At 37.1% G+C, this 26,820-nt stretch overlaps 2 protein-coding genes and 1 pseudogene across 10 annotated transcripts in view; 2 read left to right on the forward strand and 1 right to left on the reverse strand.

Annotated features, from left to right (window-relative positions):
* The window catches only part of LOC138176057 (inactive histone-lysine N-methyltransferase 2E), a 90,727-nt gene extending 79,229 nt beyond the window's left edge, over nt 1-11,498 (forward strand). For 6 of the 7 annotated variants that reach the window (XM_069106805.1, XM_069106801.1, XM_069106800.1 and 3 more), the window contains 10 exons: nt 1,195-1,449; nt 1,559-1,703; nt 2,149-2,402; nt 2,940-2,996; nt 3,122-3,685; nt 4,635-4,936; nt 7,469-7,557; nt 7,662-7,787; nt 7,966-8,063; nt 9,252-11,498. In XM_069106805.1, coding sequence (XP_068962906.1) covers nt 1,195-1,449; nt 1,559-1,703; nt 2,149-2,402; nt 2,940-2,996; nt 3,122-3,685; nt 4,635-4,936; nt 7,469-7,557; nt 7,662-7,787; nt 7,966-8,063; nt 9,252-10,748 — 3,387 coding nt within the window. In that variant the 3' untranslated portion in view covers nt 10,749-11,498. The remainder of the gene's footprint in view (nt 1-1,194; nt 1,450-1,558; nt 1,704-2,148; nt 2,403-2,939; nt 2,997-3,121; nt 3,686-4,634; nt 4,937-7,468; nt 7,558-7,661; nt 7,788-7,965; nt 8,064-9,251) is intronic. The other variant, XM_069106804.1, reaches the window with a different exon arrangement.
* A 1,227-nt stretch (nt 11,499-12,725) lies between these two features.
* Nucleotides 12,726-26,820, reverse strand: part of LOC138176059 (SRSF protein kinase 2) — a 99,977-nt gene continuing 85,882 nt past the window's right edge. The window contains exon 15 of one of the 3 annotated variants that reach the window (XM_069106810.1): nt 12,726-16,123. In XM_069106810.1, coding sequence (XP_068962911.1) covers nt 15,937-16,123 — 187 coding nt within the window. In that variant the 3' untranslated portion in view covers nt 12,726-15,936. The remainder of the gene's footprint in view (nt 16,124-26,820) is intronic. The other 2 variants (XM_069106808.1, XM_069106809.1) reach the window with 2 other exon arrangements.
* Nucleotides 23,094-26,193, forward strand: LOC138175961 (complement component 1 Q subcomponent-binding protein, mitochondrial pseudogene; annotated as a pseudogene).

Here is a 26,820-nt window from a genome sequence, read left to right on the forward strand (position 1 = left end):
GCTCATCCCTTCATGTTTTAAGTGAGATTTTCTATTTGGATATTGCTAATTCAGGTTTTACTTGGCAGTCTCTCCTTATACATCATTGAAATAAATTGCTGAATTAAAAATTGGGTATACAGTTAATATGAACAGTTTCCCCATCCCAGAGAAGTAATAAAATAGCTTCTTGAGATCAAGTATCTTATTTTTAAACAAGAAAAATGTTGAGATTTCTGAAGTCTGTAATACAAATGTACTTTTTTTTAAAAAGATTATTTTTGTATCCTTTGAATTTTTGTCACTCTATAAATGAGGGTAACAAAAATTATGATCGACAGACCCACACAAAGGAAGCTACTATGGATCTTTATTTTTTTTTTTTACAACTTTATTGAAATACTTGGAAGATTGTATTTGAAACTAAGTTTAAAATTATAGTCCATAGTTGATTGCTCCATTTAAGACTGGGAAAATATCTAAGTACCATTTTAGTGTATTTTGGAAGAACACAGTAGCATAGCACTTTTCTCAATCTCTTCTTAAGCTGCATTATAACATAAGTATTTTAGAAATAAAAGCACTTTTTCTGGATTTCTCACCTTTGGGAATTTTGTATGGCCTAAATTCTGTCACGTATGTTGGATTTGCTTTGGAAAAGATAAGCATCAAAAGCAATCTACAAATTAATATATGATAATATTAAATAAGGTTGCTGAATGTATTAGAAGATAATGATTAGATTCTTAGAGAAAATTGTGTGAAGAGAAATTTTAAAATCTTCTAAGAGTAGTAAAAACTAGATAAAATATTAGCATGTATATTTTATTTTAAAAAATATTTAAAATTTACATTTGTGGTGTTTAAAAAGTTTATCAGAAAATAAGTTTTAAATGAAGCCACCCACTGCCTAATTTTTAACTATTGCAACATAATGAAAAGTTCTTTTCCACATCAAGCTACAGGTTAAAATAGAATGTATAATTTACTTTAGCTCATAATTTATATAACATGTCAAACTGTTTCTGAGAAAAATCTGTATGCTAATATAATTTTTCCATTTCAGTTTTATAAGAAAATGGGAAGAACAACTGATTATCTTAGCTTAATGAGTATATTTAGTATTGGGTATAGTTTCCTTATTTTAGTTATTAAAGCAGCTTAGAATTCTAAAATTCAGACATCTTTCCTCATTCATCTTTTTCTTTTATTTAGCACTTAGTCAATGAATGGTTAAGTGAGAAGAATGAGAAGACCGGAAAATCTTCAGAGAGCCTTTCAGAAAGGCCTCTTCGAATAACTACAGATCCTGAAGTATTGGCTACACAACTCAACTCTTTACCAGGCCTTACTTACAGCCCCCATGTATATTCTACTCCAAAGCACTATATTAGATTTACTTCACCGTTCCTTTCAGAAAAAAGGAGAAGAAAAGAATCTACTGAAAATAGCTCTGGCTCATGCAAAAAGGTAAACTTTTCTTGGGATAAGCAACATTAATAAACAACATTCCATTCTGGTGCTTTTTCAGTTTGCTCTACAGTACAGATTGTATTAACTGTGGCTTTTGTTATTTTAGCGATGGTTGAAGCAAGCATTAGAAGAAGAAAATTCAGCCATTATAGAGAAATTTAGTTCATTATGCCAAGAAAGATCTAGAAGCCCTGCTGTCAATGGTGAAAATAAAAGTCCACTGTTACTCAATGATAGCTGTTCACTTCCAGGTAACAAGACTTGTTTTTGTTACATTAGTCTGGCATAAATCAAGCATTATATATCTCACTGAAGTAAGCATAGTTCTAATTTTAAAAAAAATTTTAACTTTTGTACAAATATTTCTATTTTGAAGAATTTGCTAAGACAATGAACTTGTCAGCTGATTCACTGGGCAGCTCACTTAAAATAGTATAATTTAAGCATAACTTGTGTAATTTGTATCTGTGTTAAACTTCCATTGGCAACATTTAATAATCTGAAGAAAATTGTTTCATATGAGTATAGTTTTTAATTGCTTGGAATACCATACCTTTGGGATATCAAAATTTAGTTCTCATAACAATTTGTTTTTAAAGAATATTTGAGTGGTATATCAGTATTACAGAATAAGATTTTTAGCTTAAAGTCAATTGTATTCTTCTCTAGAAATTGTTTTGTTTTTCATACACACAGATTTAACTACTCCACTAAAAAAACGAAGGCTATATCAGTTGTTGGATTCTGCTTACTCTGAAACCTCCACGCCTACTCCTTCTCCGTATGCTACGCCAACTCATGTGGATATCACTGCTACAGACCCATCATTATTTGCTACGCCTCCTAGGACAAAATCAGAAGATGAAACTTGCAGGAATGGTTATAAACCCATATATTCACCAGTTACTCCAGTAACTCCTTGTATACAGGGAAATGCTATGCACTTTGAGGTGAGAGAACACAAAGGTTTGATATTTTGCTTTGTATGACTTTGCTTGCTACACATTGTTTGGGAAAGTTGATCCCCAAACATCCTCTAAAACGTAAGAGTACCTTTCGAAAAGACGTAAGTAAAAATGAGCAGTTTTTAGAACAGTTTAATTAGTAGGAGTTTTACACCACAAAGGAAAAAAGCTAGTTATGTACATTTTTTTGAGTCTGTGTATACTTTAGAAAACATTTTAAATTATATTATAAAACTGTATCTTTTTATATTTGTAATATACTAGAATTTCAATTTGTAAGTGTTCGTTTTAATCATGATTTTATTAATTTCTCTACAAACAGCAACTTCGATTCTATTTTAGGTGATTGAATTATTAGCAATGTAAAACAGTTGATTTAATGGTAATAATTGTCTTTATCTGTACCCCTGGAAATGTTAAAACTGAAAGTTTTGCATTTGCATCCAAATACAAAATTAGAACTGCTGTTAGTATTGAATTTATTGAACTTCATTGCTAATCATCTTTTTTTTTCCCCCATAGAATATTTCTTCCCCAGAAAGTTCACCAGAAATTAAAAGACGAGTTTATAACCAAGAGGTAAATATTTTATTAAAATAAGAAGCACTCAGTGATAAGTACTTTAGATTTATAAATTCTAAAACTAAAAAAATTAAGCCATGGCCTGTGAATGTTGATATAATTTTTTTTCCTCCTTCAACTAGGGCTATGAGAGAACACCAGCTATGTTGACAGTGGGTCCTTTTAGAAACTCTATGACAGAAATGGGCCTGCAGGAAATTAAGACCATTGGCTATTCCAGCCCAAGAAATAGGACTGATGTAACCAGGCAATGCACCGGGGACAAGGAGTCTGTATCAGATCTACAGACGGGAGTTGATGTAGTGGAGCACACTGTCATTCCTAAAACCATGGAAACCCCCTCCCAAGATAGGACTGAGTCCAACAGTCAGCTAGAACCTGCTCCCTGTGGAAGAAGCACAGTTTACTCTTCTTGGGTTAAAAGTCCTGAAAGAACAGGTGTGAACTTTTCCTCAGTGAATTCCAATTTAAGGGACTTAACACCTTCCCATCAGCTGGAGGTTGGAGGTGGCTTCCGAGTAAGTGAGCCAAAGTGCCTAGTGCAAGATGACTCCAGAGGCGTGTTCATGGAGACCTCTATGTTCTGTTCTTCAGAAGATGGGCTCCCCCCAGGGTTTGGAAGGACAGTTAACGACAGTGCGATTGAGGGGAGTTGCACACCCCAGAATCCACCACAAAAGAAAAAGGTGAAAGCTTTTTCCATTATCTCTACCTACGTCTCCTGAGCCTGTGTGTACTTTAAGAAGCCTTTAGATGCTGTGAGGGGCTTGGTATCTTTTCTCTTTGAAGTTTACTGGGAATTTAATTTTTTCACATTAAGATTTTCATCGGTACATGGGAAATGGAACAATTAGAGCTACTGCATGACTAAGGAATATGGTTAAAGTTATAATTCATTTTATCTAAGTAAATAAAAGGAATAAACTCCAAACAGGAAAGAATTAAAGCAAAAATAATTGTAGCATTAGAATACCTGAACTACAAGGGCCCTTAAGAGTTTATTCCTTTCTAAAATTTGATACATAAAGTTGAAATCCAGAGATACTAAATGACTTGCCTTAGGCTCAGATAGCTAGTTGAAGAATTTTAAATCTATATTTCTTGATTTTCAGAACAGTATCCCTTTTCTGATATCCTTTTTCTTTTTCCTTATGGTAATAATTTAGTATGAAAGAGGCAGCATGTAACAGGAATAAGCATTAAAGTAGATATTTCCCCTAGGTTCTAGTCTCTGTTGTACAATAATGTGTGACCTTGAATTTCCTTCTCTGGAAAATGGGGATATCTGCCCTATTCAAAAAGTTGTGAATATCTCTTGAATCTGTTCATAAATAATTTCAAGTATTGGCCTTAATTTGATGTATTAGTTGACTGGCCAATATCCTGCTTGAGTTAAATTCCAGAGGTGATCTTCCTACTTGGAAACAAAAAAAAAGAGGAACTTAAAGCATTTGTATTGCAAATTATAAATGAACTACAACTATATAGATTTTATAGCAAACACTAAAAGAACATGAAGGTGACTTTGCAGAAGTCATATAATTTTCCTAATGTGAATGTAGAGGCTCTTAGACTAAATAACACATTGACTTTGATGAAGCAAAAATGATTTGTTTTTTTCTCTTGTCATCTTAGGTGTCCTTATTAGAATACCGTAAGAGACAGCGGGAAGCGAGGAAAAGTGGCTCCAAAGCTGACAACTTTTCTCTAGTTACTGTGTCGCCTCATGCTACTATGGGTGGAAACACAAGCAACAGCAGCAATACGAGTGATGGGTGTAGCAACAGTGCTGAAAATGGGGAGCAAGCAGACCACACTACTAGCCTGCCTTTGCCATTGCCAACTGCTGTTTATAATGCTACTTCAGAAGAAATCAGCAATAACTGCCCAGTAAAAGAAACTTCTTCTGGTGAAAAAAATGAACCAGAAGTTCAATGGTAAGTGGATTGACTAGTGCCTTTAAAACTACTATATGAAAGAAGGTAGTAATATTAAATAGTTTTCATAGAGAAGGCAATCAGATAACAATGAGTATTTTGAATTGGAAATCCTATTTGCATATGAGGGAGAATGATATATCACACAGGTAATTATGTTTCTTTTTCTAATCAAGTGAGAAATGTGGTGTGCCCAACACAATAATGTCCAAAATAGGTTTTGAATATTTTTTTCAAGGTCTTGGTTAATGTAAGTTTCAAAACACCCAATTCTGGAAATTTAATGGATGATTTTAATGAAGAGAATGTAAATATGCTTTAGATCTTTAGAGTTCTGGTCTACTCTGTCTTTATGCAAATGCCATTAATTACTTACGCTGTGAGTTTTCTGGTTCTGATTATTGTGGATCACATTTTAAGTATTATTTTCTATGAATTTTAGAGACACTTGCAATTAGACTAGGTCTTTCTGTACTACATGGGGGCTGAAGGTATAAAACTCTGTAGACTCCCAGGCTACCCTGAACAAATCAAGCTCTGGCTGTTTTAGGGCAAAGGATAAAGAAAATTAGTGTTCATTATAATTCTGCCAGAATGCTTTTCAAATTATTTTCTTATCTCTCTTGGGCTACCAGTTTACAAATAGATCAAGGAATTGCCTAAAGAAAAATATTAGCAGATTTTGTATCTAATTTTATGAAGAGTGAATTCTTCCTCTGTAAGGGATGAAAATAAAATTCTGTCTTTTAATGCTTGTCTGTTTTCAGCTCTCTAAATAAAACTTAGTAGACATAACAATCTAAATTAGAAAAAAAATAGAATTCAACTTATTTTGGAGATAAAAGTAGTAATTGCATTTTGTAATTAGTTTGCCACTTAAAAATCCAGCAAGATATGACTGCCAAGTAATGCAACCTAAAAAGAAATCTGAACTTTACATTCTACTAATATATTATCATGGTAGTCCATATACTTATTGCAGTGTTGCTGGCATTCCATTTGGAGACCTACCTTCAGAACCATTGTCCTCTTCCTTTGAGTATATTCTCAGTGATGATAAATCTTCTTCCTTATTAAGTAGATTTGATTTCTACATAAACAGCCAAAAGTCAGTTGGAGTTGTTGGATAACGTCACTTGGATGGGAAGGGGGAGTAAGGGGAAGGGATAGAGATTATGACTCAAGTTGATTCTGAAAGCAGTGTCAAAAGAGAATCTTCAAAAAAGTAGCAGTGGGATTGAAATAGTTGCTACCTCAGAAAACTCATTGAAGGCATCACATTTTTGGCTTTTATTTCTGACTAGACTGTTTGGGGCTGGAGCTGCTATAGAATCTGCTTGTGAAATGGAGAGCCAGGAGAAAATGGAGGGAGTCTGCAAGGAACTTTTGTGTCTTGTATTTAATGCTCCTGACAATATAAACCATTGTGGGATAGTAGAGTTGGGGTAGGGAAATGAGGACAAGTCAGTTGGAGCTAATTGTGCTGACGTCTACCACTTGTTTTGTTTTTGTTTTTTGGAGAGGTAGGGGTTTATGTGTAAAGTGACTCTAAAGACAAGTGGAATTTAATTATTATTAAAATTATTATCATCATTTTGTTGACTATTCCTAAATAAGGATAAAATTTCTAGGCTTTTTTTGGGGGGGCGGCCAGGTAGCACAGCGAGTAAAAGTACCGGCTCCAGTGTTGGGATGACCTGGAGATTGAATCCCGGGCTCAGACACTTAGCACCCACCCAGAAACACCTGGCCGTGTAACCTTGAGCAAGTTACTTAACCCCAATTGCTTAGGGGCGGCCAGGTGGCTCAGCGAGTAAGAGCACCGGCTCCAGTGTCGGGATGACCTGGATCAAATCCGGGCTCAGATACTCAGCACCACACCCAGAAACGCCTGGCTGTGTAACCTTGAGCAAGTTACTTAACCCCTATTGCTTTAAAAAAAAACAAACTTTTTTTTTAAGTATAATCATGTTATATAAGAAATGCTTTTAATTAGAGCAGAAATATTCTGTGAATCTAGGTCCCTGGATTGAAGATTGCCTAGGTTTCATTCTAAACAAACAATTCTGATATGATTGATTCTAAAACAGCCTTTTTGGAGAGTTGACTAATATAGTATTTAATAAAAGGAATACCTCTCATGATTTTTAATCATTAAACCAGTATAAGCTATTCATGATGGCAAAATTGAATTCAACCAACTTTATTCCTGGTTTTACTCCTCTTATTGATTTAAAAATGTCTCCCAAATAATTTGGTTGGTTTCCCATTATTAGGAAGCTTCCTTCTTCATGCATAGGAAATACTAACTGAAGCAAAGATAACAATCTTTGATTGTAACAATACAAATATAAGTATTTGTAACAATAGTTAGTAACAATACAAAATTTCTGTGCTCAAACATAAAAACTCAGCATATTCCATTTTTTCCCCCAAATATTTATATGACGTATGGATAACACAAGAGATTTGGCTTAACTATAATACTGTGTAAACGGTGAAACAAAATTCTTTCATTCTGGTATTTTAAAGGACTGCTTCAACTTCAGTGGAACAAGTAAGAGAAAGGAGCTATCAGAGAGCCTTACTTCTCAGTGATCATAGGAAAGACAAAGATAGCGGTAAGTTGCTTTGTTCTCCTACCTGGAAGTGAATTCAACTAACCAAAAGTATATTACAGTTTATAGGAATTCTAATATTCTATTTGGGTTTGCTTCATCTGTAGGGGGAGAATCACCTTGTATCCCATGCTCACCGAATCATGTTCAGTCTTCACCTTCATCTCATTCAAATCACATTCCCCAGTTGCAACTTAAGGTCCCAGTCCCTTCTTTCAGTGAACTTATAGAAGGTCAGTAAGCAGATGACCTATCAATCACAGTTGTAGTTTTAAAAATCTTTTTAATCACTGAGAAGAAAATCTTTATAAAAGTTGGTCTGAATAGTTGAATGTAAATTCCATTGTAGTGTTTGCAAAAGCACTGTTTATCATGTGATTTTACATTTTACTATGGTTTTTTATTTTACAGACCCTGATCCTGAAAATCCAGAGCCCACAACCACAAATGAATGTCCATCCCCAGACACTTCTCAAAAGACTTGTAAAAGTCCTTCAAAAGTGAGCAAGGTAATAACACAGCACCTTAGAATGTAGCAGTTCAGAAAAAAATTAAAGTTGATGGTATGCAGTTGTCTAGATTTGAGCTATACCATAATCAGTTTGTTAACACTGATCTCCTACTACCCCTCACCTAGTTTGTGTTTCACTTACCTTATTCACCTAATAGTCTTTATTTTCTTTTGAAAACCCATTTGGGGATAAGAAGGGATAGTCTTCATTAAGCCCTAGTTTAGAATGGAATGCTAACAGTTTGTCTCCAGAAGTAATTTGACATGATTATCTTAATGTCAGAAATCAGCGATTTCTCTAAATGCCATGATCTCCTGTGTATTACATCATTAAGTGAGGAGAATTTTTTTGCAAGTAACTAGAATGAATGCAGAAGTTCTAAAAATAAAGATATACTTCAAATAAAGTATTTTATAGTTTAAAGACATAAGTTTAACAGGGAAATTTCATAAATTAGGGGAAAAGTTTTGGTGCCTTGTGGCCTTCAGAAGTGATTTTCAGTGATGAAACATTGTCATTTTTCCCAGTTAGGACAAGTATACCAGGTAGAAATATATTTTGTTAATAAGTTTTGAGTAATTTACCTTATGTAATTATAAGGTATTTACTAATAAATTAGTTTACCCATAAACTGTTTCCTAGTTTCAAAAAAAAAATTTAATTCAGATGATTTGGGGGGCAGGGCACAGTTTTCTAACTTATTCTCTGCAACACCAACCAGCTTTTACAAAAAAGTTCTTGGGATGGGAATATAATTAAAGTATGCCAATTGCCTTACAGTGTATGTGCATTGGAATAGTTGCCAGGGGGGAAATTTGGAAAATGTAACATAATATTGAATGAAAAAATATCAAGTCATTTGTATTTAGCTTAAACTTATTATTCAAAGAATTCCTAGTTAAGATATGATTAAGGATATCAACAAAATTGTGACCATATAGCATTACCCTTTTTTTTTTTCTAAGTAACTGTTTAATGGGAGAGGGTTTGGAGAAATTTTTGAAGATCTAAGTTTGAAAGCTCCTGAAACTTCTAAGTATTTACGGCAGATTTATCCCTTTCCCAAAACGACAACCCTTGCACAACAGTGTTATGTAATTTTCACATTTTCCTAAAGCTCCTTCTCTATTATATATATATAATCGGTTTATAAATGTTATATTGACTTATTCTTTTTTCGTGTAGCCTTGTTCACCAGGTCCTACAGTTCCTGCCCAGTCACTTGGAAAGACACCCACAAAACCAGATTCTCAGTGGGAGATGGCAGTTAATCCACCCGAGACTGAAAATGCCAATCCTCAAAAGGCAGAGCTACAACAGAAGCAGCTGTCAAATGTCCAAGCACTTTCAAAGACTCATTCTACCCAGTCACATGTGCGAAGTTCAGCTGAGCAACTGTCACAAAAGCTTCCTTCTGCACCTTTGAAGTTGCATTGTCCCCCATCACCTCATGTAGAAAATCCGCCCAAGTCATCTACTCCTCTTACGCCTGTCCAGCATGGTTATCTTTCACCAAAGCCTCACGCGCAGCAGTTAGGATCTCCCTACAGGGCCCACCATTCTCAGTCACCTCAAGTTGGTACACCTCAGAGAGACTCTCACAGAAATTTTTATCCAGCAGCACAGAGCCTTCAGTCTAATACTCCGCAGCCACCTACTGGAGCATTATTTACACAGACACCTTCAGGACAATCTTCAGCAACTTACAGTCAATTTAACCAACAAAATTTGAACAGTAATGCACCGCCTCCTCCCCCTCCTCCTCCTCCCTCTTCATCCTCTTACTATCAAAACCAGCAGCCCTCTGCAAACTTTCAGAGTTATAATCAGTTAAAGGGTAGTCTTTCCCAACAAACTGTGTTTACATCTGGACCAAATCAAGCACTTCCTGGTACCACAAGTCAACAACCAGTTCCAGGACACCACGTAACTTCAGGGCATTTTTTGCCATCTCAGAACGCTGCCATTCACCATCAAGCTTCAGCAGCTCCACCCCCTCCGCCACCACCACCTGCTCCAGGACCACATCTTGTACAACAGCCAAGTTCCCATCAGCAGCACTCTGTAGCACATGTAGTAGGGCCCGTTCATGCAGTGGCCCCTGGTTCACATATTCATTCTCAAACTGCTGGGCACCATTTGCCACCCCCACCTCCCCCACCAGCCCCTGCACCTCATCACCATCCCCCCCATCCCACCCCAGGACACCAAGGTCTGCAAGCACAACACCAGCATGTAGTAAATACAGCTCCACCCCCACCCCCACCTCCACCTTCCAGTGTTTTGGCTTCTGGGCATCATGCATCATCTGCTCAAGCCTTACACCACCCCCCTCATCAAGGACCTCCACTTTTTCCTTCAAGTGCTCACCCAGCTGTACCATCATATCCCTCACAAGCTACACATCATACACCCCTGGGACCTGGACCCCAACACCAGCCTACTGGAACAGGACCACACTGTCCATTGCCAGTCCAAGGTCCTCATCTCCAGCCACAAGGACCAAACAGTATTCCAACACCTACAGCTTCAGGGTTCTGTCCACATCCTGGCTCTGTAACCCTACCACATGGGGTTCAAGGACCTCAGCAGGCATCTCCAGTGCCTGGACAGATTCCAATTCACAGAGCACAGGTGCCACCAACGTTTCAGAACAATTACCATGGTTCAGGGTGGCATTAACAAGGACTCCTAAAACATTTTTAAAATGTTCTGTAAGATAAACTGTATATTTCATATGTACCTATTCATGGTACTTTTTAAAGCTTGTACATGAAACTTTGTATAAAAGCAAACACCAGTGCTCTTTCATTGTATTTTTTCCATTTTTTGCTTTTTAAAATTCCTGAAAAACGTGCTGTTAAACCAGTATTAGGTATCTTTATTTTGTAAGTGAACATTCCAGCTGTTTTTCTGGCAGTAGATTTGATGCTGCATAATCTTAAATTTTATTGTTGCAGTTAAATTCATTTAGTGAATGTTTTCTATATTACTTTTTATACGTATGTAATAAGTACACAGCTAAGTGATGGCACTAACAGGTTTTCTGCCCCCCCCCCCCTTCCCCATTCTGTCAACAGTTCTGTGTGTGCATCTAGGTAGAAAATGCAATACAGATTTTTATAGTTTGGTGTGGACTTGGCTCTTTTGTTCATCGGTTATTTGCAGAAAAATGTAATTTAATGTATAGATTGTTTCTAATGTCTTCTGACAAGTTCTGTAAATACTGTATTTCTTTTGCGTGTAAAATTGCTTACAGCTTCTCATTTGATATAGTATTGTATATATGACAAGTCTCTTTTTGCAAAAATGTGTGATCTTTGTGAAAGTAGTACAGTATATGACATTTAAATTTTTTTAATATACTGTCACATTGCAGCACTGGTTGGGCATTTTAATTCATGTTAATAAATCACAATTATGTCAGTTTTACCCAAATTGTCCTGTACAACCTTTAAAATAAGTAAGCACTACCTCAGATTTTAGTCAGCAGACAAGGATAGAAAACATTTTCATTTTGTTTCCCTACTGTTTATGCAGTAGTAAGAGCCAGAGAAACTACTTGAAATACTTATGTAGGTTTACTCAGTGAAGCATCTTACAAGCATATTAAAACTAGATCATTCCATTTATGCATTTCACATAAGTCATACGTTGGCACAGTTACAGATGGAAAGTTCATACCAGAAAGTTATAGGTTAGTCTGAAACCCCATTAATGTTTACTTGCTTGCACATTTAGTATATAGCTGTTATAGTCTAGTCTAAAAGTAGATTTACTATTATTGCAACATCGGATAGATATCCCTGGAAGAAAATTGACTACTGGGCTAGGAGACAATCTGTCAAAATTATTTAGAAACAGATCCAACTCTGTTGTAAAGATAAAGTTATTTTAAAATGGAATGATTTGAGGAGTATAACTAATACCTTCTGTTATCAATTCTCAATTCCTTGGTCGCTGAAATAACATGAAAAATAACTGGTACTTTTAAAAAGAAAATTTTATAAGTGGCCATATATTTCATTCTATGAAATTCTATGACAGCATTTGGATATGACATATATAGCCATTGTTATTCTACCATTTGGTATAATGGCAAGGTTTTTTTTTCATCTCTTAAATGACCCTTTATATAATTTTTTTACTTTAGTTTGTCATTGGAGAAAAAACCTTTTCAAAATAAAGGTAAAGCAAACATCTAAAAATCTACGTGTTAGATCTGGCAATATTATTTTTAAGTCACTTTATGCCATGTTCTCCTTTTAATAGGAATAGGTAGTCACTGGCTATAATTATAACTTGTTATGGGTAGTACTTCCATTTTAAAAATTCCTTTTGTAGTAGTGTAGTCAATAATGATGGGTTGCAACAATCTAATCTCTTGAGGCTTGGACCAATTTTATAATCTGGAGACAGAATATGAGTGAAATTTCAGCCTCTGGATAACTTGCGGTAAAGTTCAGGATCATGGTCACTAGATAAACACCTTGTCTTGGGAAAAGGCCTTATGTCAACCAGTGTTCTCAAACACAGAACTTAAGTCATTGGCTTAATGAAATCATGGATATAGCTATACACACATACACATGTGTGCATATATGTATGTGTATGTGTGTATATATAATATAGTTTGTAATATTTCATAAGTAAAAAGTCTTGATTCTGTTATCTTTTATTCTAATAAAACAGGCAAATGCAGTTACACCACAATACTCTCCACCCCAAAATCAGATCTTTAATGATCGGAATAAACTAGATACTACCAAAATTATACATTTTTTTTCAAAGAAAAAAAATAACCTTAGAACCTATAGTCAAAAAACTAAATTGAGGGCCTAGTCAATTCTTCTAATGTACAAAATCCTCTAGTATATTACTATTTCAGAAAAGAACACAATGAATGTTAGCTTAATGTACTGGGTTATACAGAGCAAGACTAAAATCCCCATTGTTGCCCCACATCAGCAATTGAAAAAAAAAAAAAGTAAAGACCCAAGAGGCAACAATAGGGGAAAGAGTGCTGGTTCTGGAGGCAGGTTCAGATTAAAATCTCAATTCTCCCATTTTGCCATTGTGATGTTGGGCAACTTCTCTCAGATCTAGTTTCCTCAGCTGTAAAATGTGGGAATTAGACTAGATGGCTTCTAAGATCTCTTCCACTTTCTATATGATCCTGTTAATACTGACCATGTATCATCTTGCATATGTTTGGAAGGTCCAATAGATGCAAAAAAAAAAAAAAGATTTTATAATTAGAAAGCATTTCTCATAAAATGTTACAAATTGCTTTCAATGCTTTAAATCTCTGCAAGTGGTAAGTTTCTTTATGTGCAATATATCATTAGGTTTCACATGAAGAGAAGAAAAGTCAATGGGAGATCAAATTAGGGTCAGTGATTAGTCACACCTGTGGTTTAGAGATAATTAGAGGTCATCTAATTCAATGCTTCATTTCAGAGATGAAGAAAGAGGCCAGGAGAAGTTGTGACTTACCCAGAGTCACATATAAATAGTCTGTATCAGAGCCATTATTTGAATCCAGGTTCTGATTCCAAGTCAAACATGCTTTCCACTGTATATGTCAGTGATCAAGAGTTCGCTGTGCTGTCCTACAACGAATTATATTCCAGGATATTTCCAACTAATTTAAGAAATCTGGGCAAGTCAAGAGATTTGGACTGTAGTCTGAGGTCATTAATTATGAGCAAGAAAATATACACCATTAAAATTAGATCACTGCTATTTTTTCTAGTTCTGAAAGCCTAAATAACTCATGTAGTGCCTTTTCTTTACGTTTATGTTTTAAGGCTGGCAGTAATCTCAAGAGTATCATCTAATGCCCAACATTTTTTTTGGAGGGCAATTGGGGTTAAGTGACTTGCCCAAAGTCAAATGGCTAGTGTGTCAAGTGTCTGAGATCAAATTTGAACTTAGGTCTTCCTGATTCCAGGGCCAGTGCTCTATTCACTGTGCCACCTAGCCACCCCATAGTATTCAACATCTTAAACCTAAATGGATTCTGTTCCAAATATTTCAAAATTCTTAGATCTCATCTATCCCTCTTGATGTAATTTAAGACCCCCCCCCCCTTTTCTATTAAAGTTCTAAGAGATGATGAGCAAAAAACATTGATTAAACCCTAGCATTTGGAAGACAACTCACTTTTGGCTTCAGGAACCCTATTCCCTTTAGAATGCAACTCAATTTCTACATTCCTATTCTACCCTTATTAACTGATTTCTGGTTCTTTAACCATACTGCCTAAGCTATGTAGGGTTCCAACACCTTAACATTCAATTCATTGAGTTTTGTTATATAATGCTAAAATCATGTAACAGTAAATAACTAAAAAATGTTAGTATATAGTTATGTCAAACATAGTCCAATGACCAGCACAATCTCTGAAAAAAAACCAAAACACTTTAATTAATTAGACAACTGCAAGCACCTCAAACAATAGGTTATTGTTACAACACTTGGGTATCTTTTCACAATCTAGTTATTGCAAAGGCATGTGAATAAATTTAAATGGACAAAGTCAAGAAAAAGTGGCACCATAATTAATGTGTAAAATTGGAAAAAAATTACATTCATCCCACTGACTTCTAAAAGAGGCAGAATACCTCTGTATATTAACATTCTAAAATCTGTATTGCCTACTATTGTTGTGTCCTGGATTCTACACGCATAAACCAAAATGCAACTTGCAAAGGGGAAATCATTTTTTCTTTGTACTTGAGTTCATGGAAAGACAAAAAACTAGTGCAATTTGTTGTTAGAAACATGTAAAGCTACATGAGGAATGAACGTGATCTCTGACCTCTGAGACTTGGGGGGGAGGGGTGGTTTCCTCTGTCCATTGCATTGCAAATTGTACACTACCCCTTGCTTTTTAGACATAGAATATACCCTTTCTCAAACATAATTTTCATTGCACATGTAGAAATGTTTCCTTTGCTCAATTTAACCTGTGTATAGTTCAACTTAGTGCTTGTAGGCAGAAATAAATACCACATTGTAGCATGTTATCACATTATAAGGGAAATTACTATTTTTCCTTAAAAGCACTTTAAAAAAAAAGATGCAAAATATCCAATGGGAGTGCAAGTGTGTAATCCATGTTTTAGAATGAGAAATAAGTCTCGTCTTCTGTTAAAGTGCCATATGGGGAAATAAATCTTGTAAATTAGAGCTGCTTTGTTTAAAATCCAATGTAAAAAGAATTGCTATGGAATTAGAAGTTCATATAACTTCAAAGCAGCTGATGTCTGCTACATGCAACTTAGAGGCTACAAATCACTCAAAACTTAGTAGCTTTACTCTGAAATTGGAGTCCCATCCCAAATTTAATGGAAAGAAACATTTACACGTTACATTTACATATACTATAATACAAGAATGATATCCCTTTGCCAGCAGATAAAATTACATTTCCTTGCCATGTCTTTCTTGATTCCAACTTGATAATTTCTTAAGCGTGTAAATTATAGAATACTCAGCTAAAAGAGTTCTTCATAAATAGTTACAAAACCTGCCGAAACACAAAGAGGGGGAAAGTATTTTCGTTCAAGAAAATGACATTTGAATGCCACACAACACAAGAAACAATGTTTAGAGACAAGGTATTAAGTGTTTCCAGAAGAGAGTAGGTCAGTAAACTACTTAGCTGAAGACAAAAGACTACCCTTCCCCAGGACCACAGTGCACAAAAAGCAAAATGTCAAACAACAGTACCTCAAAGCAAAATAAAGGTCTGAGGATGAAGCCAGCTCACTTGTAATCCTGTTAAAGAATTTGAGAGTCACCATTTAGGTCCGATGTACTGGAAAATATTTGCTAGCTCAGAATGTTATATTTGGAGATTCTGCTAAGAATTCAACCAAGGATGCCTAAGGCATTCTCCAGCTGAAGCTCTTTTTTCTGGAACCATTTCTAACATCGGGATCAGGAAATCTGTAAACTGTGCAGCATCTTCATGAGGCCAACCATATTTCTCCACAAGCACATCAAAGAGGCTCCAGGGTTTCAGCTTCGTAATATGCCGTAGTTCTCCTAGAGACACACAAAAGAGCGATGTGTTAGAAAGCTGACAGGATTTGTGTTCTCTTTTTGGACCAGTAAGCCACCTTTCCAATGTACCCTATTCATCAATATTTAGAATAAGCTCTCTAAAACAGTCAGGTGACAAATCATTCCCACATCTAATAGTCTCACACCAAACCCAAAGTACAAATCTGGGATTACACAACAGGTGGATTCATTAAGTCAGTTTTAAGAGGTATCTCATTGCAGAATTCTTTGAAAAAGCTAGGTACCTTTAATGCACTTAAAATAATACACTTAAAATATTTCTATGTATCTTTATCAGAAGCACATTCTATAAAGTGAGGTACATCACTTTCCTAAATTCTCTGAAAGTCTTTCCTGTGAAATAAACAAACTAGTTCACTGTAATGTGTTTTTGAAGTGTAATAAAAATGCAACAGTATCTTACTATGGTATTTTTCTTAAATAACCAGATTAAACCAAAGCAAATACTAATCTGTGCCTCTTAATATGACAAAAAAAATTGCCCATAATTAAAGAACCACTAATGTGTATCAATTTGGTTAAATTCACTAGACACAATAGAAGTCAAAATAATGACAATTCTATCAGACATTATGGTGTAGCAAACTTTTTTGAGACCATATAAAGCATTCACTCAACAAACACTGCTGATTTAAGTGCCTACTATAGTGGTATGCAAATTAAATGGGGCAAAGTAAAATAATGTATTGAGACTTAATCTTACAACTTTTTTATATCTTAAGCTTTTAATATGCAACATGTTCTTGTGTTGCAATCACTTGTTTTACATAATTTGGTACTGCATTTTACAAAATTCTGACACATTCTTTAGTTCATCATGAAATTATACTTTTATCATATTGGATATGAGGCATACCTTTAATAAGTACCTCTCCAAGTTTAGGGTTGATTACAGACCACAGGTTTTCAATAAAGTTTAAGTCAGGTGAGTTCCTAGGCCACTCAAGTATCTTTACTTCCATCTCTTGGAGAAATTTTTTAATGCAAGGCTATGCTGCAATATCCCTATCTCCATTTGGGAATTTCTGTCATTTTAGAACAATTCTGTTCACTAGAGTCCAGCATTCTGAGGATAAGACTTCCAGGCCCACTGGAAGTAAAAGGGCCCAGGTATAGGCTTGCCTGAGCTTCCAACAAAGAGTTTTTGTTATAGGATTGAATAAAAAAGGTGAGATTTTTACTTTAAAAATTATCTTTTCTTAATTTTTAGCACGCGTTTTTGTGGTGTCTTGCTCATGACAAGCATTTTTTCTTTAAAGCAATGATTAAATGCTGCTTTAAACTGGTCTTTTCACTGTTCTTTCCACATATAGTAGGTTTAACCTTTTCTTTAGAGGATTCATTAGTCATCAAATTAATGCTAATTATCAATAACAATCTCTTCAGCAGGCAGAGGCCCTTTGAAGGTCTTTACTAAGTTTTCTAAGGATTAATTAGGTCAGTTCACAACTGGCATTGTTTTTTTCATTTTCATTTGTCCTTTGTTGTAACTGATCCTGTTTCATTGTGGCTTTGAATAATCCCTGAAACGCTAGACTTCCCCCCAACCGCACCCCCACACCAACAGATCATACAATGTTTCTAACAGTCATTCAAGTGTGTTTTTAAGAAGTGCAACTTTTTCGGGCAGCTAGGCACCAGCCCTGGAGTCAGGAGGACCTGAGTTCAAATTTGACCTCAGACACTTGACACACCGTATCTTGGGCAAGTCACGTAACCCCAACTGCCTTCCCCCCTCCAAAAACAAACAAAAAAGAATTCCAACTTTTTAATGTTTCCTTGCATGTTATCCATTCTTAATGTGAATTTTAAAAAAGAGAGAACAATGAAACATATATGCTTAAAATCCAGCACTCTACTGAAACAGAACTAAAAAGTAGGGAAACATCTTCAATCAGATTTGATCTGGTCAAGGCCAGATATTCTGAATCAGTTGAGAGTCAGGAAGTAACACATACAACTAACATTGTCACAAATTAAACCACATCAAAATGACTGCTTGTCCCAAGCAATTCACATAGCACTGAGAGTGCACAGCACTGCTAGGCTCTGGGGATGCTGCTGCTGCTGCTCAGGTGTTTTCAGTTCTATTCGACTCTTCATGAACCTATTTGGGATTTTCTTGGCCAAGATACTGGAGGGAGTTTGCCATTTCCTTCTCCAGCTCATTTTACAGATGAGGAAACTAAGGCTACTAAGTTTATGAAGCCAGATCTGAACTCAGGAAGATGAATCTCCCTGACTATAGGTCCAGCACTAACCACCTACTTGCCCAGGCCCTGGGAATACAAAGACAAAAATTTTAAAGTCCCTGCTCCCAAGAAACTTATCTTTGACTGCAGAATTTGTAAAACATAAGTAAATACAAGATTAATTTTTGTACATGAAATATTATGATACATAATCTTACTCAACTCTTTAAAACTACAGAAAAACGAAGCACCTATTATGTCACCTTTTATCACATAAACAGAATAAAAAGCTTGTTGATATCTCATTTTTGCTGATGCAAATGTTTTTTTATTTTTATATTCTCAAAGCTGACTACAGTATATAGCACCTTAGTTTCTGAAAAGATATGCCTCTCCTTCTCCCACTCCTAATTACAATTTGTTATCAGTAGCTTATAGAAGCACCTTCTATACCTAAGAATTTTTTGAACACTTGCTTTTAAGATATGAAAAATTTTTTGCTAATTAGCCAAGAATATTTTTGTTGGTTAGATTTTTTTTGGTGTTTTATCAAAGATTATTTGCTCAAATAATCAGATTATAATGCTCAAAAAATTCATTTAATCTGTTTATCTTTAAAGAATTCTTTTACAAAATATTCCTTCTTAAAGGGATTAGGTGCTAACTTGATGACAACTTCTGACAGTACCAGAAACTGGAATGTATGGGCAAGTTTTAAAAAGACCAGCATCCTTTGAACTTAACACCTCTATTAATCAGTAATTCTGGTTCTACTATTCACCTGGGTTTGTGGTTGAACTCATGCCTGTTAAGTCACTCATATCTAGTAAGGGGGCAGGGTGGGAGGGGCTGAGGCAAAAACCAGCTTGGGTCCAAGGACACAATGCAGAACATGTACCAGAATGTTTAAGGGAAGCAGTTAAATTCATTTTCCCATTCTGTCCCCTGCCCAAGTCTTGCTTAACAACATTCTAAAAATTAAGGAGTGATTATCTGAGTTGAGAGACATGATAAAGAATTCCAGCTATTTCTAAGATGTAAAGGGAAGGCAGAATCTAAAAAAGGAGAATTTACCACAAAATGTAAAGGAAGTATAAGGCACAATGCCCAGAAAGCAAGCATATTTAAGGGACAGAGGCTGGCTCTTTCCCTCCTTTCACTTCCCCTTCCCTTCTGCTACAGGAAAGGAGCAGAGGCAGGAGGATACAAACTCCAAAAGGAAAAGTGTGACTTTTTCATGAGGCTGTGAACTTAGGTATGTACCCAGAAAGCACCAAGGAGTCACAAGGGGAAAAGGAAAAAAAGTCTACAAGAGAGCTAGCAGTGAGCCAAAACAATGCAGCTAAGCTTCCTGCTGGGAGTGAATGAGACAAGTTACTTAACCTCCCTGGGTCTAAATGTTCTCATCTGTAAAGTAACAAGTTAGATCATTAATCCTAAATCTTCTATTCCAAATTTCCCTTTTACCATCAAGGGGGCTCCATCCTCCTAGTGAACCACGTTCAAACCTTGGCATCATCCTTGACTTCTGACTTTCATTCACCAAACACGTCCAATCAATTGCCAAATCTTGTCATTTCTACCTTTATAACATTTTTCACATACACTACCTTCTGTCTACTCACCCAGCTACAACCCTAGGAACTTCAGGCCCTCAGGAACTCCTTTCTGGGACGATTTCAATAGCCTTCTAAAACAGGTCTGTTTGCCTGAACTTTCTTCACACTCCAATCTATCTTATTCTCAGCCACCAAAGGGCTGTAGGTACATTACCTGAAGGTCTATTACATTCAAGGCCAAATGTAAAATCCTCTTATTGGCATTCAAAGCTCTTCATAACCTGAACCCTTTCTACCTTTTAAATCTTCTTTCACTTCATCCCTTTCCATGTGCTGTAATCTGGTTATACTGACCTACTAGCAATTCCTCAAATGGGATGCCCTACCTTTTTCCCCCATGCCTTCACACTGTCTGGCCCCCCAACCCTGGAATGCTTTGCACCCTTACTTCTATACCTTAGTTTCCCTGATTCTCCTCAAGATTTGCTTTCTCCATCCCTAGCTATGTTTAGTGCCTTAAAATCTCAGATTACCTTCAAACTACTCTTAGATAGTTACATTAGAATATGAGTACTCCTTGATGGTAGCAGCTGGTTTTGCTTTTTTGGGGGAGGGGGAGGGCCTATCCTCAGCACTTAATACATTGCCTGACATATTAACAACTGTTTGTTGACTTTAATTGTAATCACTGTCCATGCCACAGGTCTAAAAAAAAAGGTATCATTTTTTGTTTTATCTACTAGGTGCTTTGATGACATTGCATCACTCAAAGTAGACCTAATTTTCACATTTTACAGATCCTATCAGCAAAGCAGAAAGGCTGCACAACTTCTGTATACTGAGTCAGGCCAATCTAAGCTCAAGCCTCACCTCTACCACATCCCTGCTGGGTAACCCCGAGGCAAGACCCTTAACCTGGGAGGGTTCTGGGCAACTCTTTCAAGACTAGGCTATACAAAATTTATCAATTTATATCATCAAATTTCTTATCAAAGAATTCCCTACACCAATGAAAATCACATGTCCAGTACCCAGACTCATGAGGTAAATAAGCAAGGTCACTAAACCTTTTTGGTGTGAAAATTTCTTTAGTTAAAACATCAAAAATAACATATTCAGTCTTTGAAACTAAGGTATTTAAAGAAAAAAAATAATTCATGAGATCCTCATGTAAAGAAATTAGTTTGACCACATAAATATCCTTGAAACTTGGTGGGATGAGAATCATACATGTAATATAATAAAGAAAATAATTACTCAAAAAGGGCAGAATATATAAAAGAAGCAGTAGAGCATATTAAGGGATATATGGATGTGAAGAAATCTAGCAACCCTGAAGGGAAGCAAAGAAAATATGAATATGGCTCACTGGAGAGAGAAACAGAATACTGAAGGAAAAGGGGGGCAGGCTACATCAATGAAGAGTTTGGATAACAGAGCAAAAACTTAGCCTGGAAGAACTGATTTTGTAATAGTAAGAGATTTTCACTATCCACAAGTCTTGCTGGAATTTTCTGCCAAAAACAGAGCAGCTGATAATTCCAGACTCAATTTCATGTTAGATAGCTCCCAATTCAAATAGCAGAGAAAGGGATAAGGGAAAGTCCTATTCTGGACCTGCTTCTGGGGGATCCAGGGGGTGGGCAAGAAGGGTGGAGCTAGTTGCTAAAATCAGTCCGTCAAAGAGTATCTCTATTAGGTGCTTACAAAGTACCAGTAAAGAAAAGCAAAAATATGGTCCCTTCCTGCTCTCAAGGAGTTCACATTCTAATGAAAGAAAAAATATACAAACTACTCACAGACAAACATACTTACAGTAAAAATGGGAAACAATATCAGAGGGAAGACAAAACAAGAAAAGTCTCCTGAACAAGGTAGGCTTTGAGAAATTTTGAAAGGAGGTCAGAGAAATTGGGAGGTGATGAAGAAGAAAAGCATTTTATGTATGAGACAACCAATGAAAAGACATGGAATCAGAAGAAACAGTATTGTGTTGTGTGGAGAACAGCAAATAAGTCAATATATCTTGATCATAAAGTAAGTGGAGGAAAGCAAGGTATGAAAAGATTGAAAAAAGAAAGTCTGGGTTTTAAAGGAATTTAAAATTCAAAGAGAGGATGCAATATTTGATCTTGGAGGTAACAGGGAGCCACTAGAGTTTACTGAGGGCAATGGGCTGACATGGCCAGAGCTAAGCTTTGAGAAAATTCCTTTGGTTGATGGGTATATAATAGATGAGAATAGGGAGAGCAACCAGAAAGCTACTACTGCAATAGTCAAAGAATTAGGTGACGAGAATCTATACAATTGAGGAAGCTGTATGTGTGGACATAAGGGGGCATATATGAGATACTGTAACTGTGGGGATGACTGCACTTGGGAATATTGAATATGCAGGGTCAGAGTGAAGAACTAAAAATGAAACTGAGATTGGAAGAAGAGGGTTTGGGGAAAAGACAGTGAGCTTTAATTTCTAAAGAGATGAATGACTTGGATATTTAAAAGTCACATCACAAACAAATAAGAGGAACAAGGAAGAAATTACCTTATGGAATGAGGACGAGTTCACAATCAAATAAGTGATAAGAGTTTGTAAGATAAAACATTCAATTTTCATTATTAAAATGTTATTATTTATCATATAAAATTAAAACCTTTTTGCACAAACCAATATGATGTTTTTTTGTTTGTTTGGAGACAACGGGGTAAAGTGACTTGCTCAGGGTCATACAACTACTAAGTATCTGAGGCCAGATTTGAACTCCAGTGCCTGACTCCAGGGCTGGTATTCTATCCACTGTGCTCCCTAGCTGCCCCAAATAAATCTAATATAATAAAAATTAGAAGGGAAATGGGTAACTAGAAAAAAAACCAACTTTATAACAACTTTCTCCAATTAATGGTCTCACTTCTCATCTATAAACAATTCATTCAAATTTATAAGACTAAGAACCTTCCCCCAATAGAAAAAAGGACAAAGGATTATAAGAAGTTTTCAAAGAAAGAAATTCAAGCTATCAACAATCACATAAAAAATGTTCTAAGTCTCTTTACAATTAGAGAAATGAATATTTAAGCAACTTTAAGGTTCTACTTCATACCAATCAGACTGGCAAATATGACAAAAGTTTGAGAGGCTTTGGGGAAAAAAGGTGTACTAGTGCAGTGTTGATGAAGCTATGATGAACTGGTCCAGCCATTCATTCAGTAAAGCAATTTGGAACAAGGCCCAGAAACTCACCAAACCGTGCATACCTGCTGATGTAACTATACCATTATTATTTCCAAAGAAATCAAAAAAGAAGAAAAGGATCCAAAGATAAAACATTTAAAGAACCCCTTCTGGTGGTAGCCAAAAATGGTTAACTAAGGGAAAATCCTACTGGGCAATGTCTAACAAGCTGTGACATATGAATGTAACATAATACTACTGCTTCATCAAAACAGAAATGGATAATTTCGAAAGAAACTTAGAAAACCTTTATGAAAAGATGTCAAGTGAGAATTAGGAGAACAGTTTCTATAATGATAATATTATGAAGGGAACTCTGATCTACACAGTGATAAATCACATGTCAAAAAGGATGAAGATCCAACAATCACTCACCTCCTGCCAGGCCACACTAACAGTTTTAAACCATGTTAACACGGGCATTTGTCTTGCTGGGCTATGTAGATTTGTACTGTGTTTATTTTTTTAATATGTGTTCAATCGAGGCAGTGGGAAGAGCAGATAAAAAGAAATACTTGTTACCTGAAAAAAATAAGTGTGCTGAGAAAAAAAAAAGTTGTTTTGTTTTGAGCAATATGAAGTTTGAAATGCAGAAGAAAGAGTAGGGCTATATATATAGATTTGGGAATCATCTGTAATGGGATAATCATTGAACTCTTGGGAGCTGATGAAATGACCAAATGAAATGGTATGGGGGAAAACAGATGAGGGTCTAGGACAGTGCATGGGACACCCCCATTTATTAGGCATGCCTTCATGAAGATTCAGGAAAGAAGACTGAGGGGTGGAGCCAAGATGGCAGTGCAGAAGCAGGAAAACTCCATGGGCTCCCCCCATAACCACCTCAAATACCTATAAAAAATGACTCTAAACAAACTTTAGGGCTACAGAACCCACAAAGTGACAGAGAGAAACAAACATCCCACTGAAGGAAGCCTGGCAGGCCAGCAGGAAGGGGCCACTGCAATGCCGCACCCCAGTTTTAGCCTCAGGGTGGCCTGACCAGTGGCTGTAGTTGACTTCTGGAGAGTGGATCACCAGCAGCTGTGGTGGTTTCCAGAATTATCAACCCATAAATGCGAAATACAAAGAGGTCAGTGCAGACTCAGGGAACAGGGAGTCCGGGAGGGTGGTCCGGCTTCTGCCCCTGTAGAGAGAAGGGGCTGAGGCATGCTGCTGCTGCATGGCTGCTTCAGAGCTCCTGGCCTGCAGATCGTAGGGGGACCAAGCAACCATTGTGAGGGGTAATGGCTCTTGCTTTAACCTGCTTGGATCTGGCTTGCTGTCTAGGATAGATGTCCTGGGGTGTGTGAGTAGGAGCCAGAGCATGTGGAGGCTTCAGAGAGGGCACCCAACTAATAGCTCCAGCAGCTGTGCAAACCCCAGGAATTTGGGACAAAGTTCTCCTCTCTGGAAGCAGAGTTCTACTGTAGCAAAAACCTCAAAAGTCAAGTAACTGAGTAGCAACATGAGCAAGCAAAGGAAGCAAAGCAAGCACAGCAATCCAACTTTAGACTCCTATTTGGGGGACAAGAAGGATCAAAGCATGGAACAGGAGGCAGACAACGAAGTCAGAAATCCTGTACCAAAAGCTTCCAAGAAAAATATGAACTGATTACAGGCCACAGAGGACCTTAAGAAGGATTTTGAAAACCAAATAAGAGAAGTGGAAGAAAAATTAGGAAGGGAAAAGAGAATGATGAAAGAAAATCATGAAAACAGAGTCAACAACCTGACTGAAGAAAATAACACCTTAAAAAATAGACTAACGGTGCTCTGTGCTTCCCCACTGTCCTTCCGGTCTCCATCGTCATTCTCACACCCTCTCCGTATGTGTCGGTCATTGCCCCGCTGCTGCTGCCCCTGCTGTTGCACTCTGTGGCTTGGGCCCTGCTGCCCTCCCGACACTGCACCCCGCCGTGGCCGCCACCACCCGTTCCTTTGGAGGCCTCCTGGGAGGAGGAGTCGCCAGTGGGCAGGGGCCCACGCGCCCCCGCCTCCTGCAGACGCTCCAGAGCGCACCTGGTCTATGTTCATGCACGTGGGGGGGGGGGCTCCACATGGAGGGGGGACAAGGCCTTTGCTGAATTCCTGATAGATTAAATAAAAGAGGAAAGGGAGATCCAGAACATAAATGCCCCCCAAAATGTCTGGGGATTGGGAACTGGGTGTGCAGGGGATAGAAACCAAGTCAGTCTGGAGAGTAGCTGGCGAGAGGATCAGTCACATTCAATATTAACAACAGTATCCCACTGACATTTGATGATGAGCCACCAGAGGGATAGAAAACCCAAGAACAGTAAGAGCCTGAACTTACATCAACCCCAAACTTCATGGTGGAAGTTGTGAAGGACAATACCAAGAAGGCCCTTGTGCTGGACTCCCACTATTCAGAGGATGAGGTTGGACAGGAAGAAGAGGATGAGAGTGACATCTTTTCCATCTGGGAAGTTAGCTTTCAGCCCACCAGTGAATCTGACTGGAAGGATACAAACTACACACTCAACATGGATTCCCTGGACTGGGCCCAGTATGATCACTTGATGGACTTCCTGGCTGACCGTGGGATGGACAACACATTCACAGACGAACTGATTGAGCTCAGCACGGCCTTAGAGCACCAGGAGTACATCAACCTTCTGGAAGATCTGAAAGGATTTGTCAAGTGTCAGTAGGGAGGCCTGAGGCTGCAGGGGCCCCTGCTGTGCTCCCTGAGCCCTTCCTTCCAAGAGAAATGTTTCTAGAAGTGGAGAAAGTGCTGTGCTGTGAAATATCGCCAGGCATAAATTATGTTCCCTAACCCTTTACTTCCTTTGCCTGCTGGCATTTTTGTATTCCACCACAGAACGACGAGAAATAAAACCCTCGGATTACTCCAAAACAAAAAAACCAGACTAACTCAAATGGCAAAAGAGGCTCAAAAGGCTAATGAGGAAAAGAATGCCTTAAAAAGCCAAATTTTCCAGATGGAATAAGAGTCTCAAAAGCTCACTAAAGAAAATCATTCCTTCAGAATTATATTGGAACAATAGAAGCTAGTGACTTTATGAGAGATCAAGATACTATTAAACAGATCCAAACAAATGAAAAATTAGAAGGCAATGTAAAGTATCTAATTGGGAAAAACACTGACCTGGAAAACAGATCTAGGAGAGATCATTTAAAAATTATTGGACTACCTGAAAGCCATGATCAAAAAAAAAAGAACCTAGAAATCATTCTTTAAGGAAAATTGCCCTGATGTTATAGAACCAGAGGGCAAAATAGAGGCTGAAAGAATCCACCGATCACCTCTTGAAAAAGATCGCAATAGGGCGGCCAAGTAGCACAGTGAGTAAGAGCACCGGCCCCAGAGTCAGGATGACCCGGGATCGAATCCGGGCTCAGATATTTAGCACCCACCCAGAAACACCTGGCTGTGTAACCTTGAGCAAGTTACTTAACCCCAATTGCTTAGGGACTTTGCCAGGTGGGGCAATGAGTAAGAGCACCAGCCCCAAGAGTTGGGATGACCTGGGATCAAATCCGGGCTCTGATACTTAGCACCACCCCTAGAAATAACTGGCCATGTAACCTTGAGCAAGTTACTTAACCCCAATTTAACAAGTTAATTAACCCCCATTGCTTAAAAAAAAAAGAAAAAGATCGCAAAAAGAAAACTCCTAGGAATATTATAG

The sequence above is a fragment of the Petaurus breviceps genome, unplaced genomic scaffold, assembly GCF_028583685.1.
Source record: "Petaurus breviceps papuanus isolate PSGF00001 unplaced genomic scaffold, PetGlider_PUasm1.0 80, whole genome shotgun sequence".
NCBI lineage: Eukaryota > Metazoa > Chordata > Mammalia > Diprotodontia > Petauridae > Petaurus > Petaurus breviceps.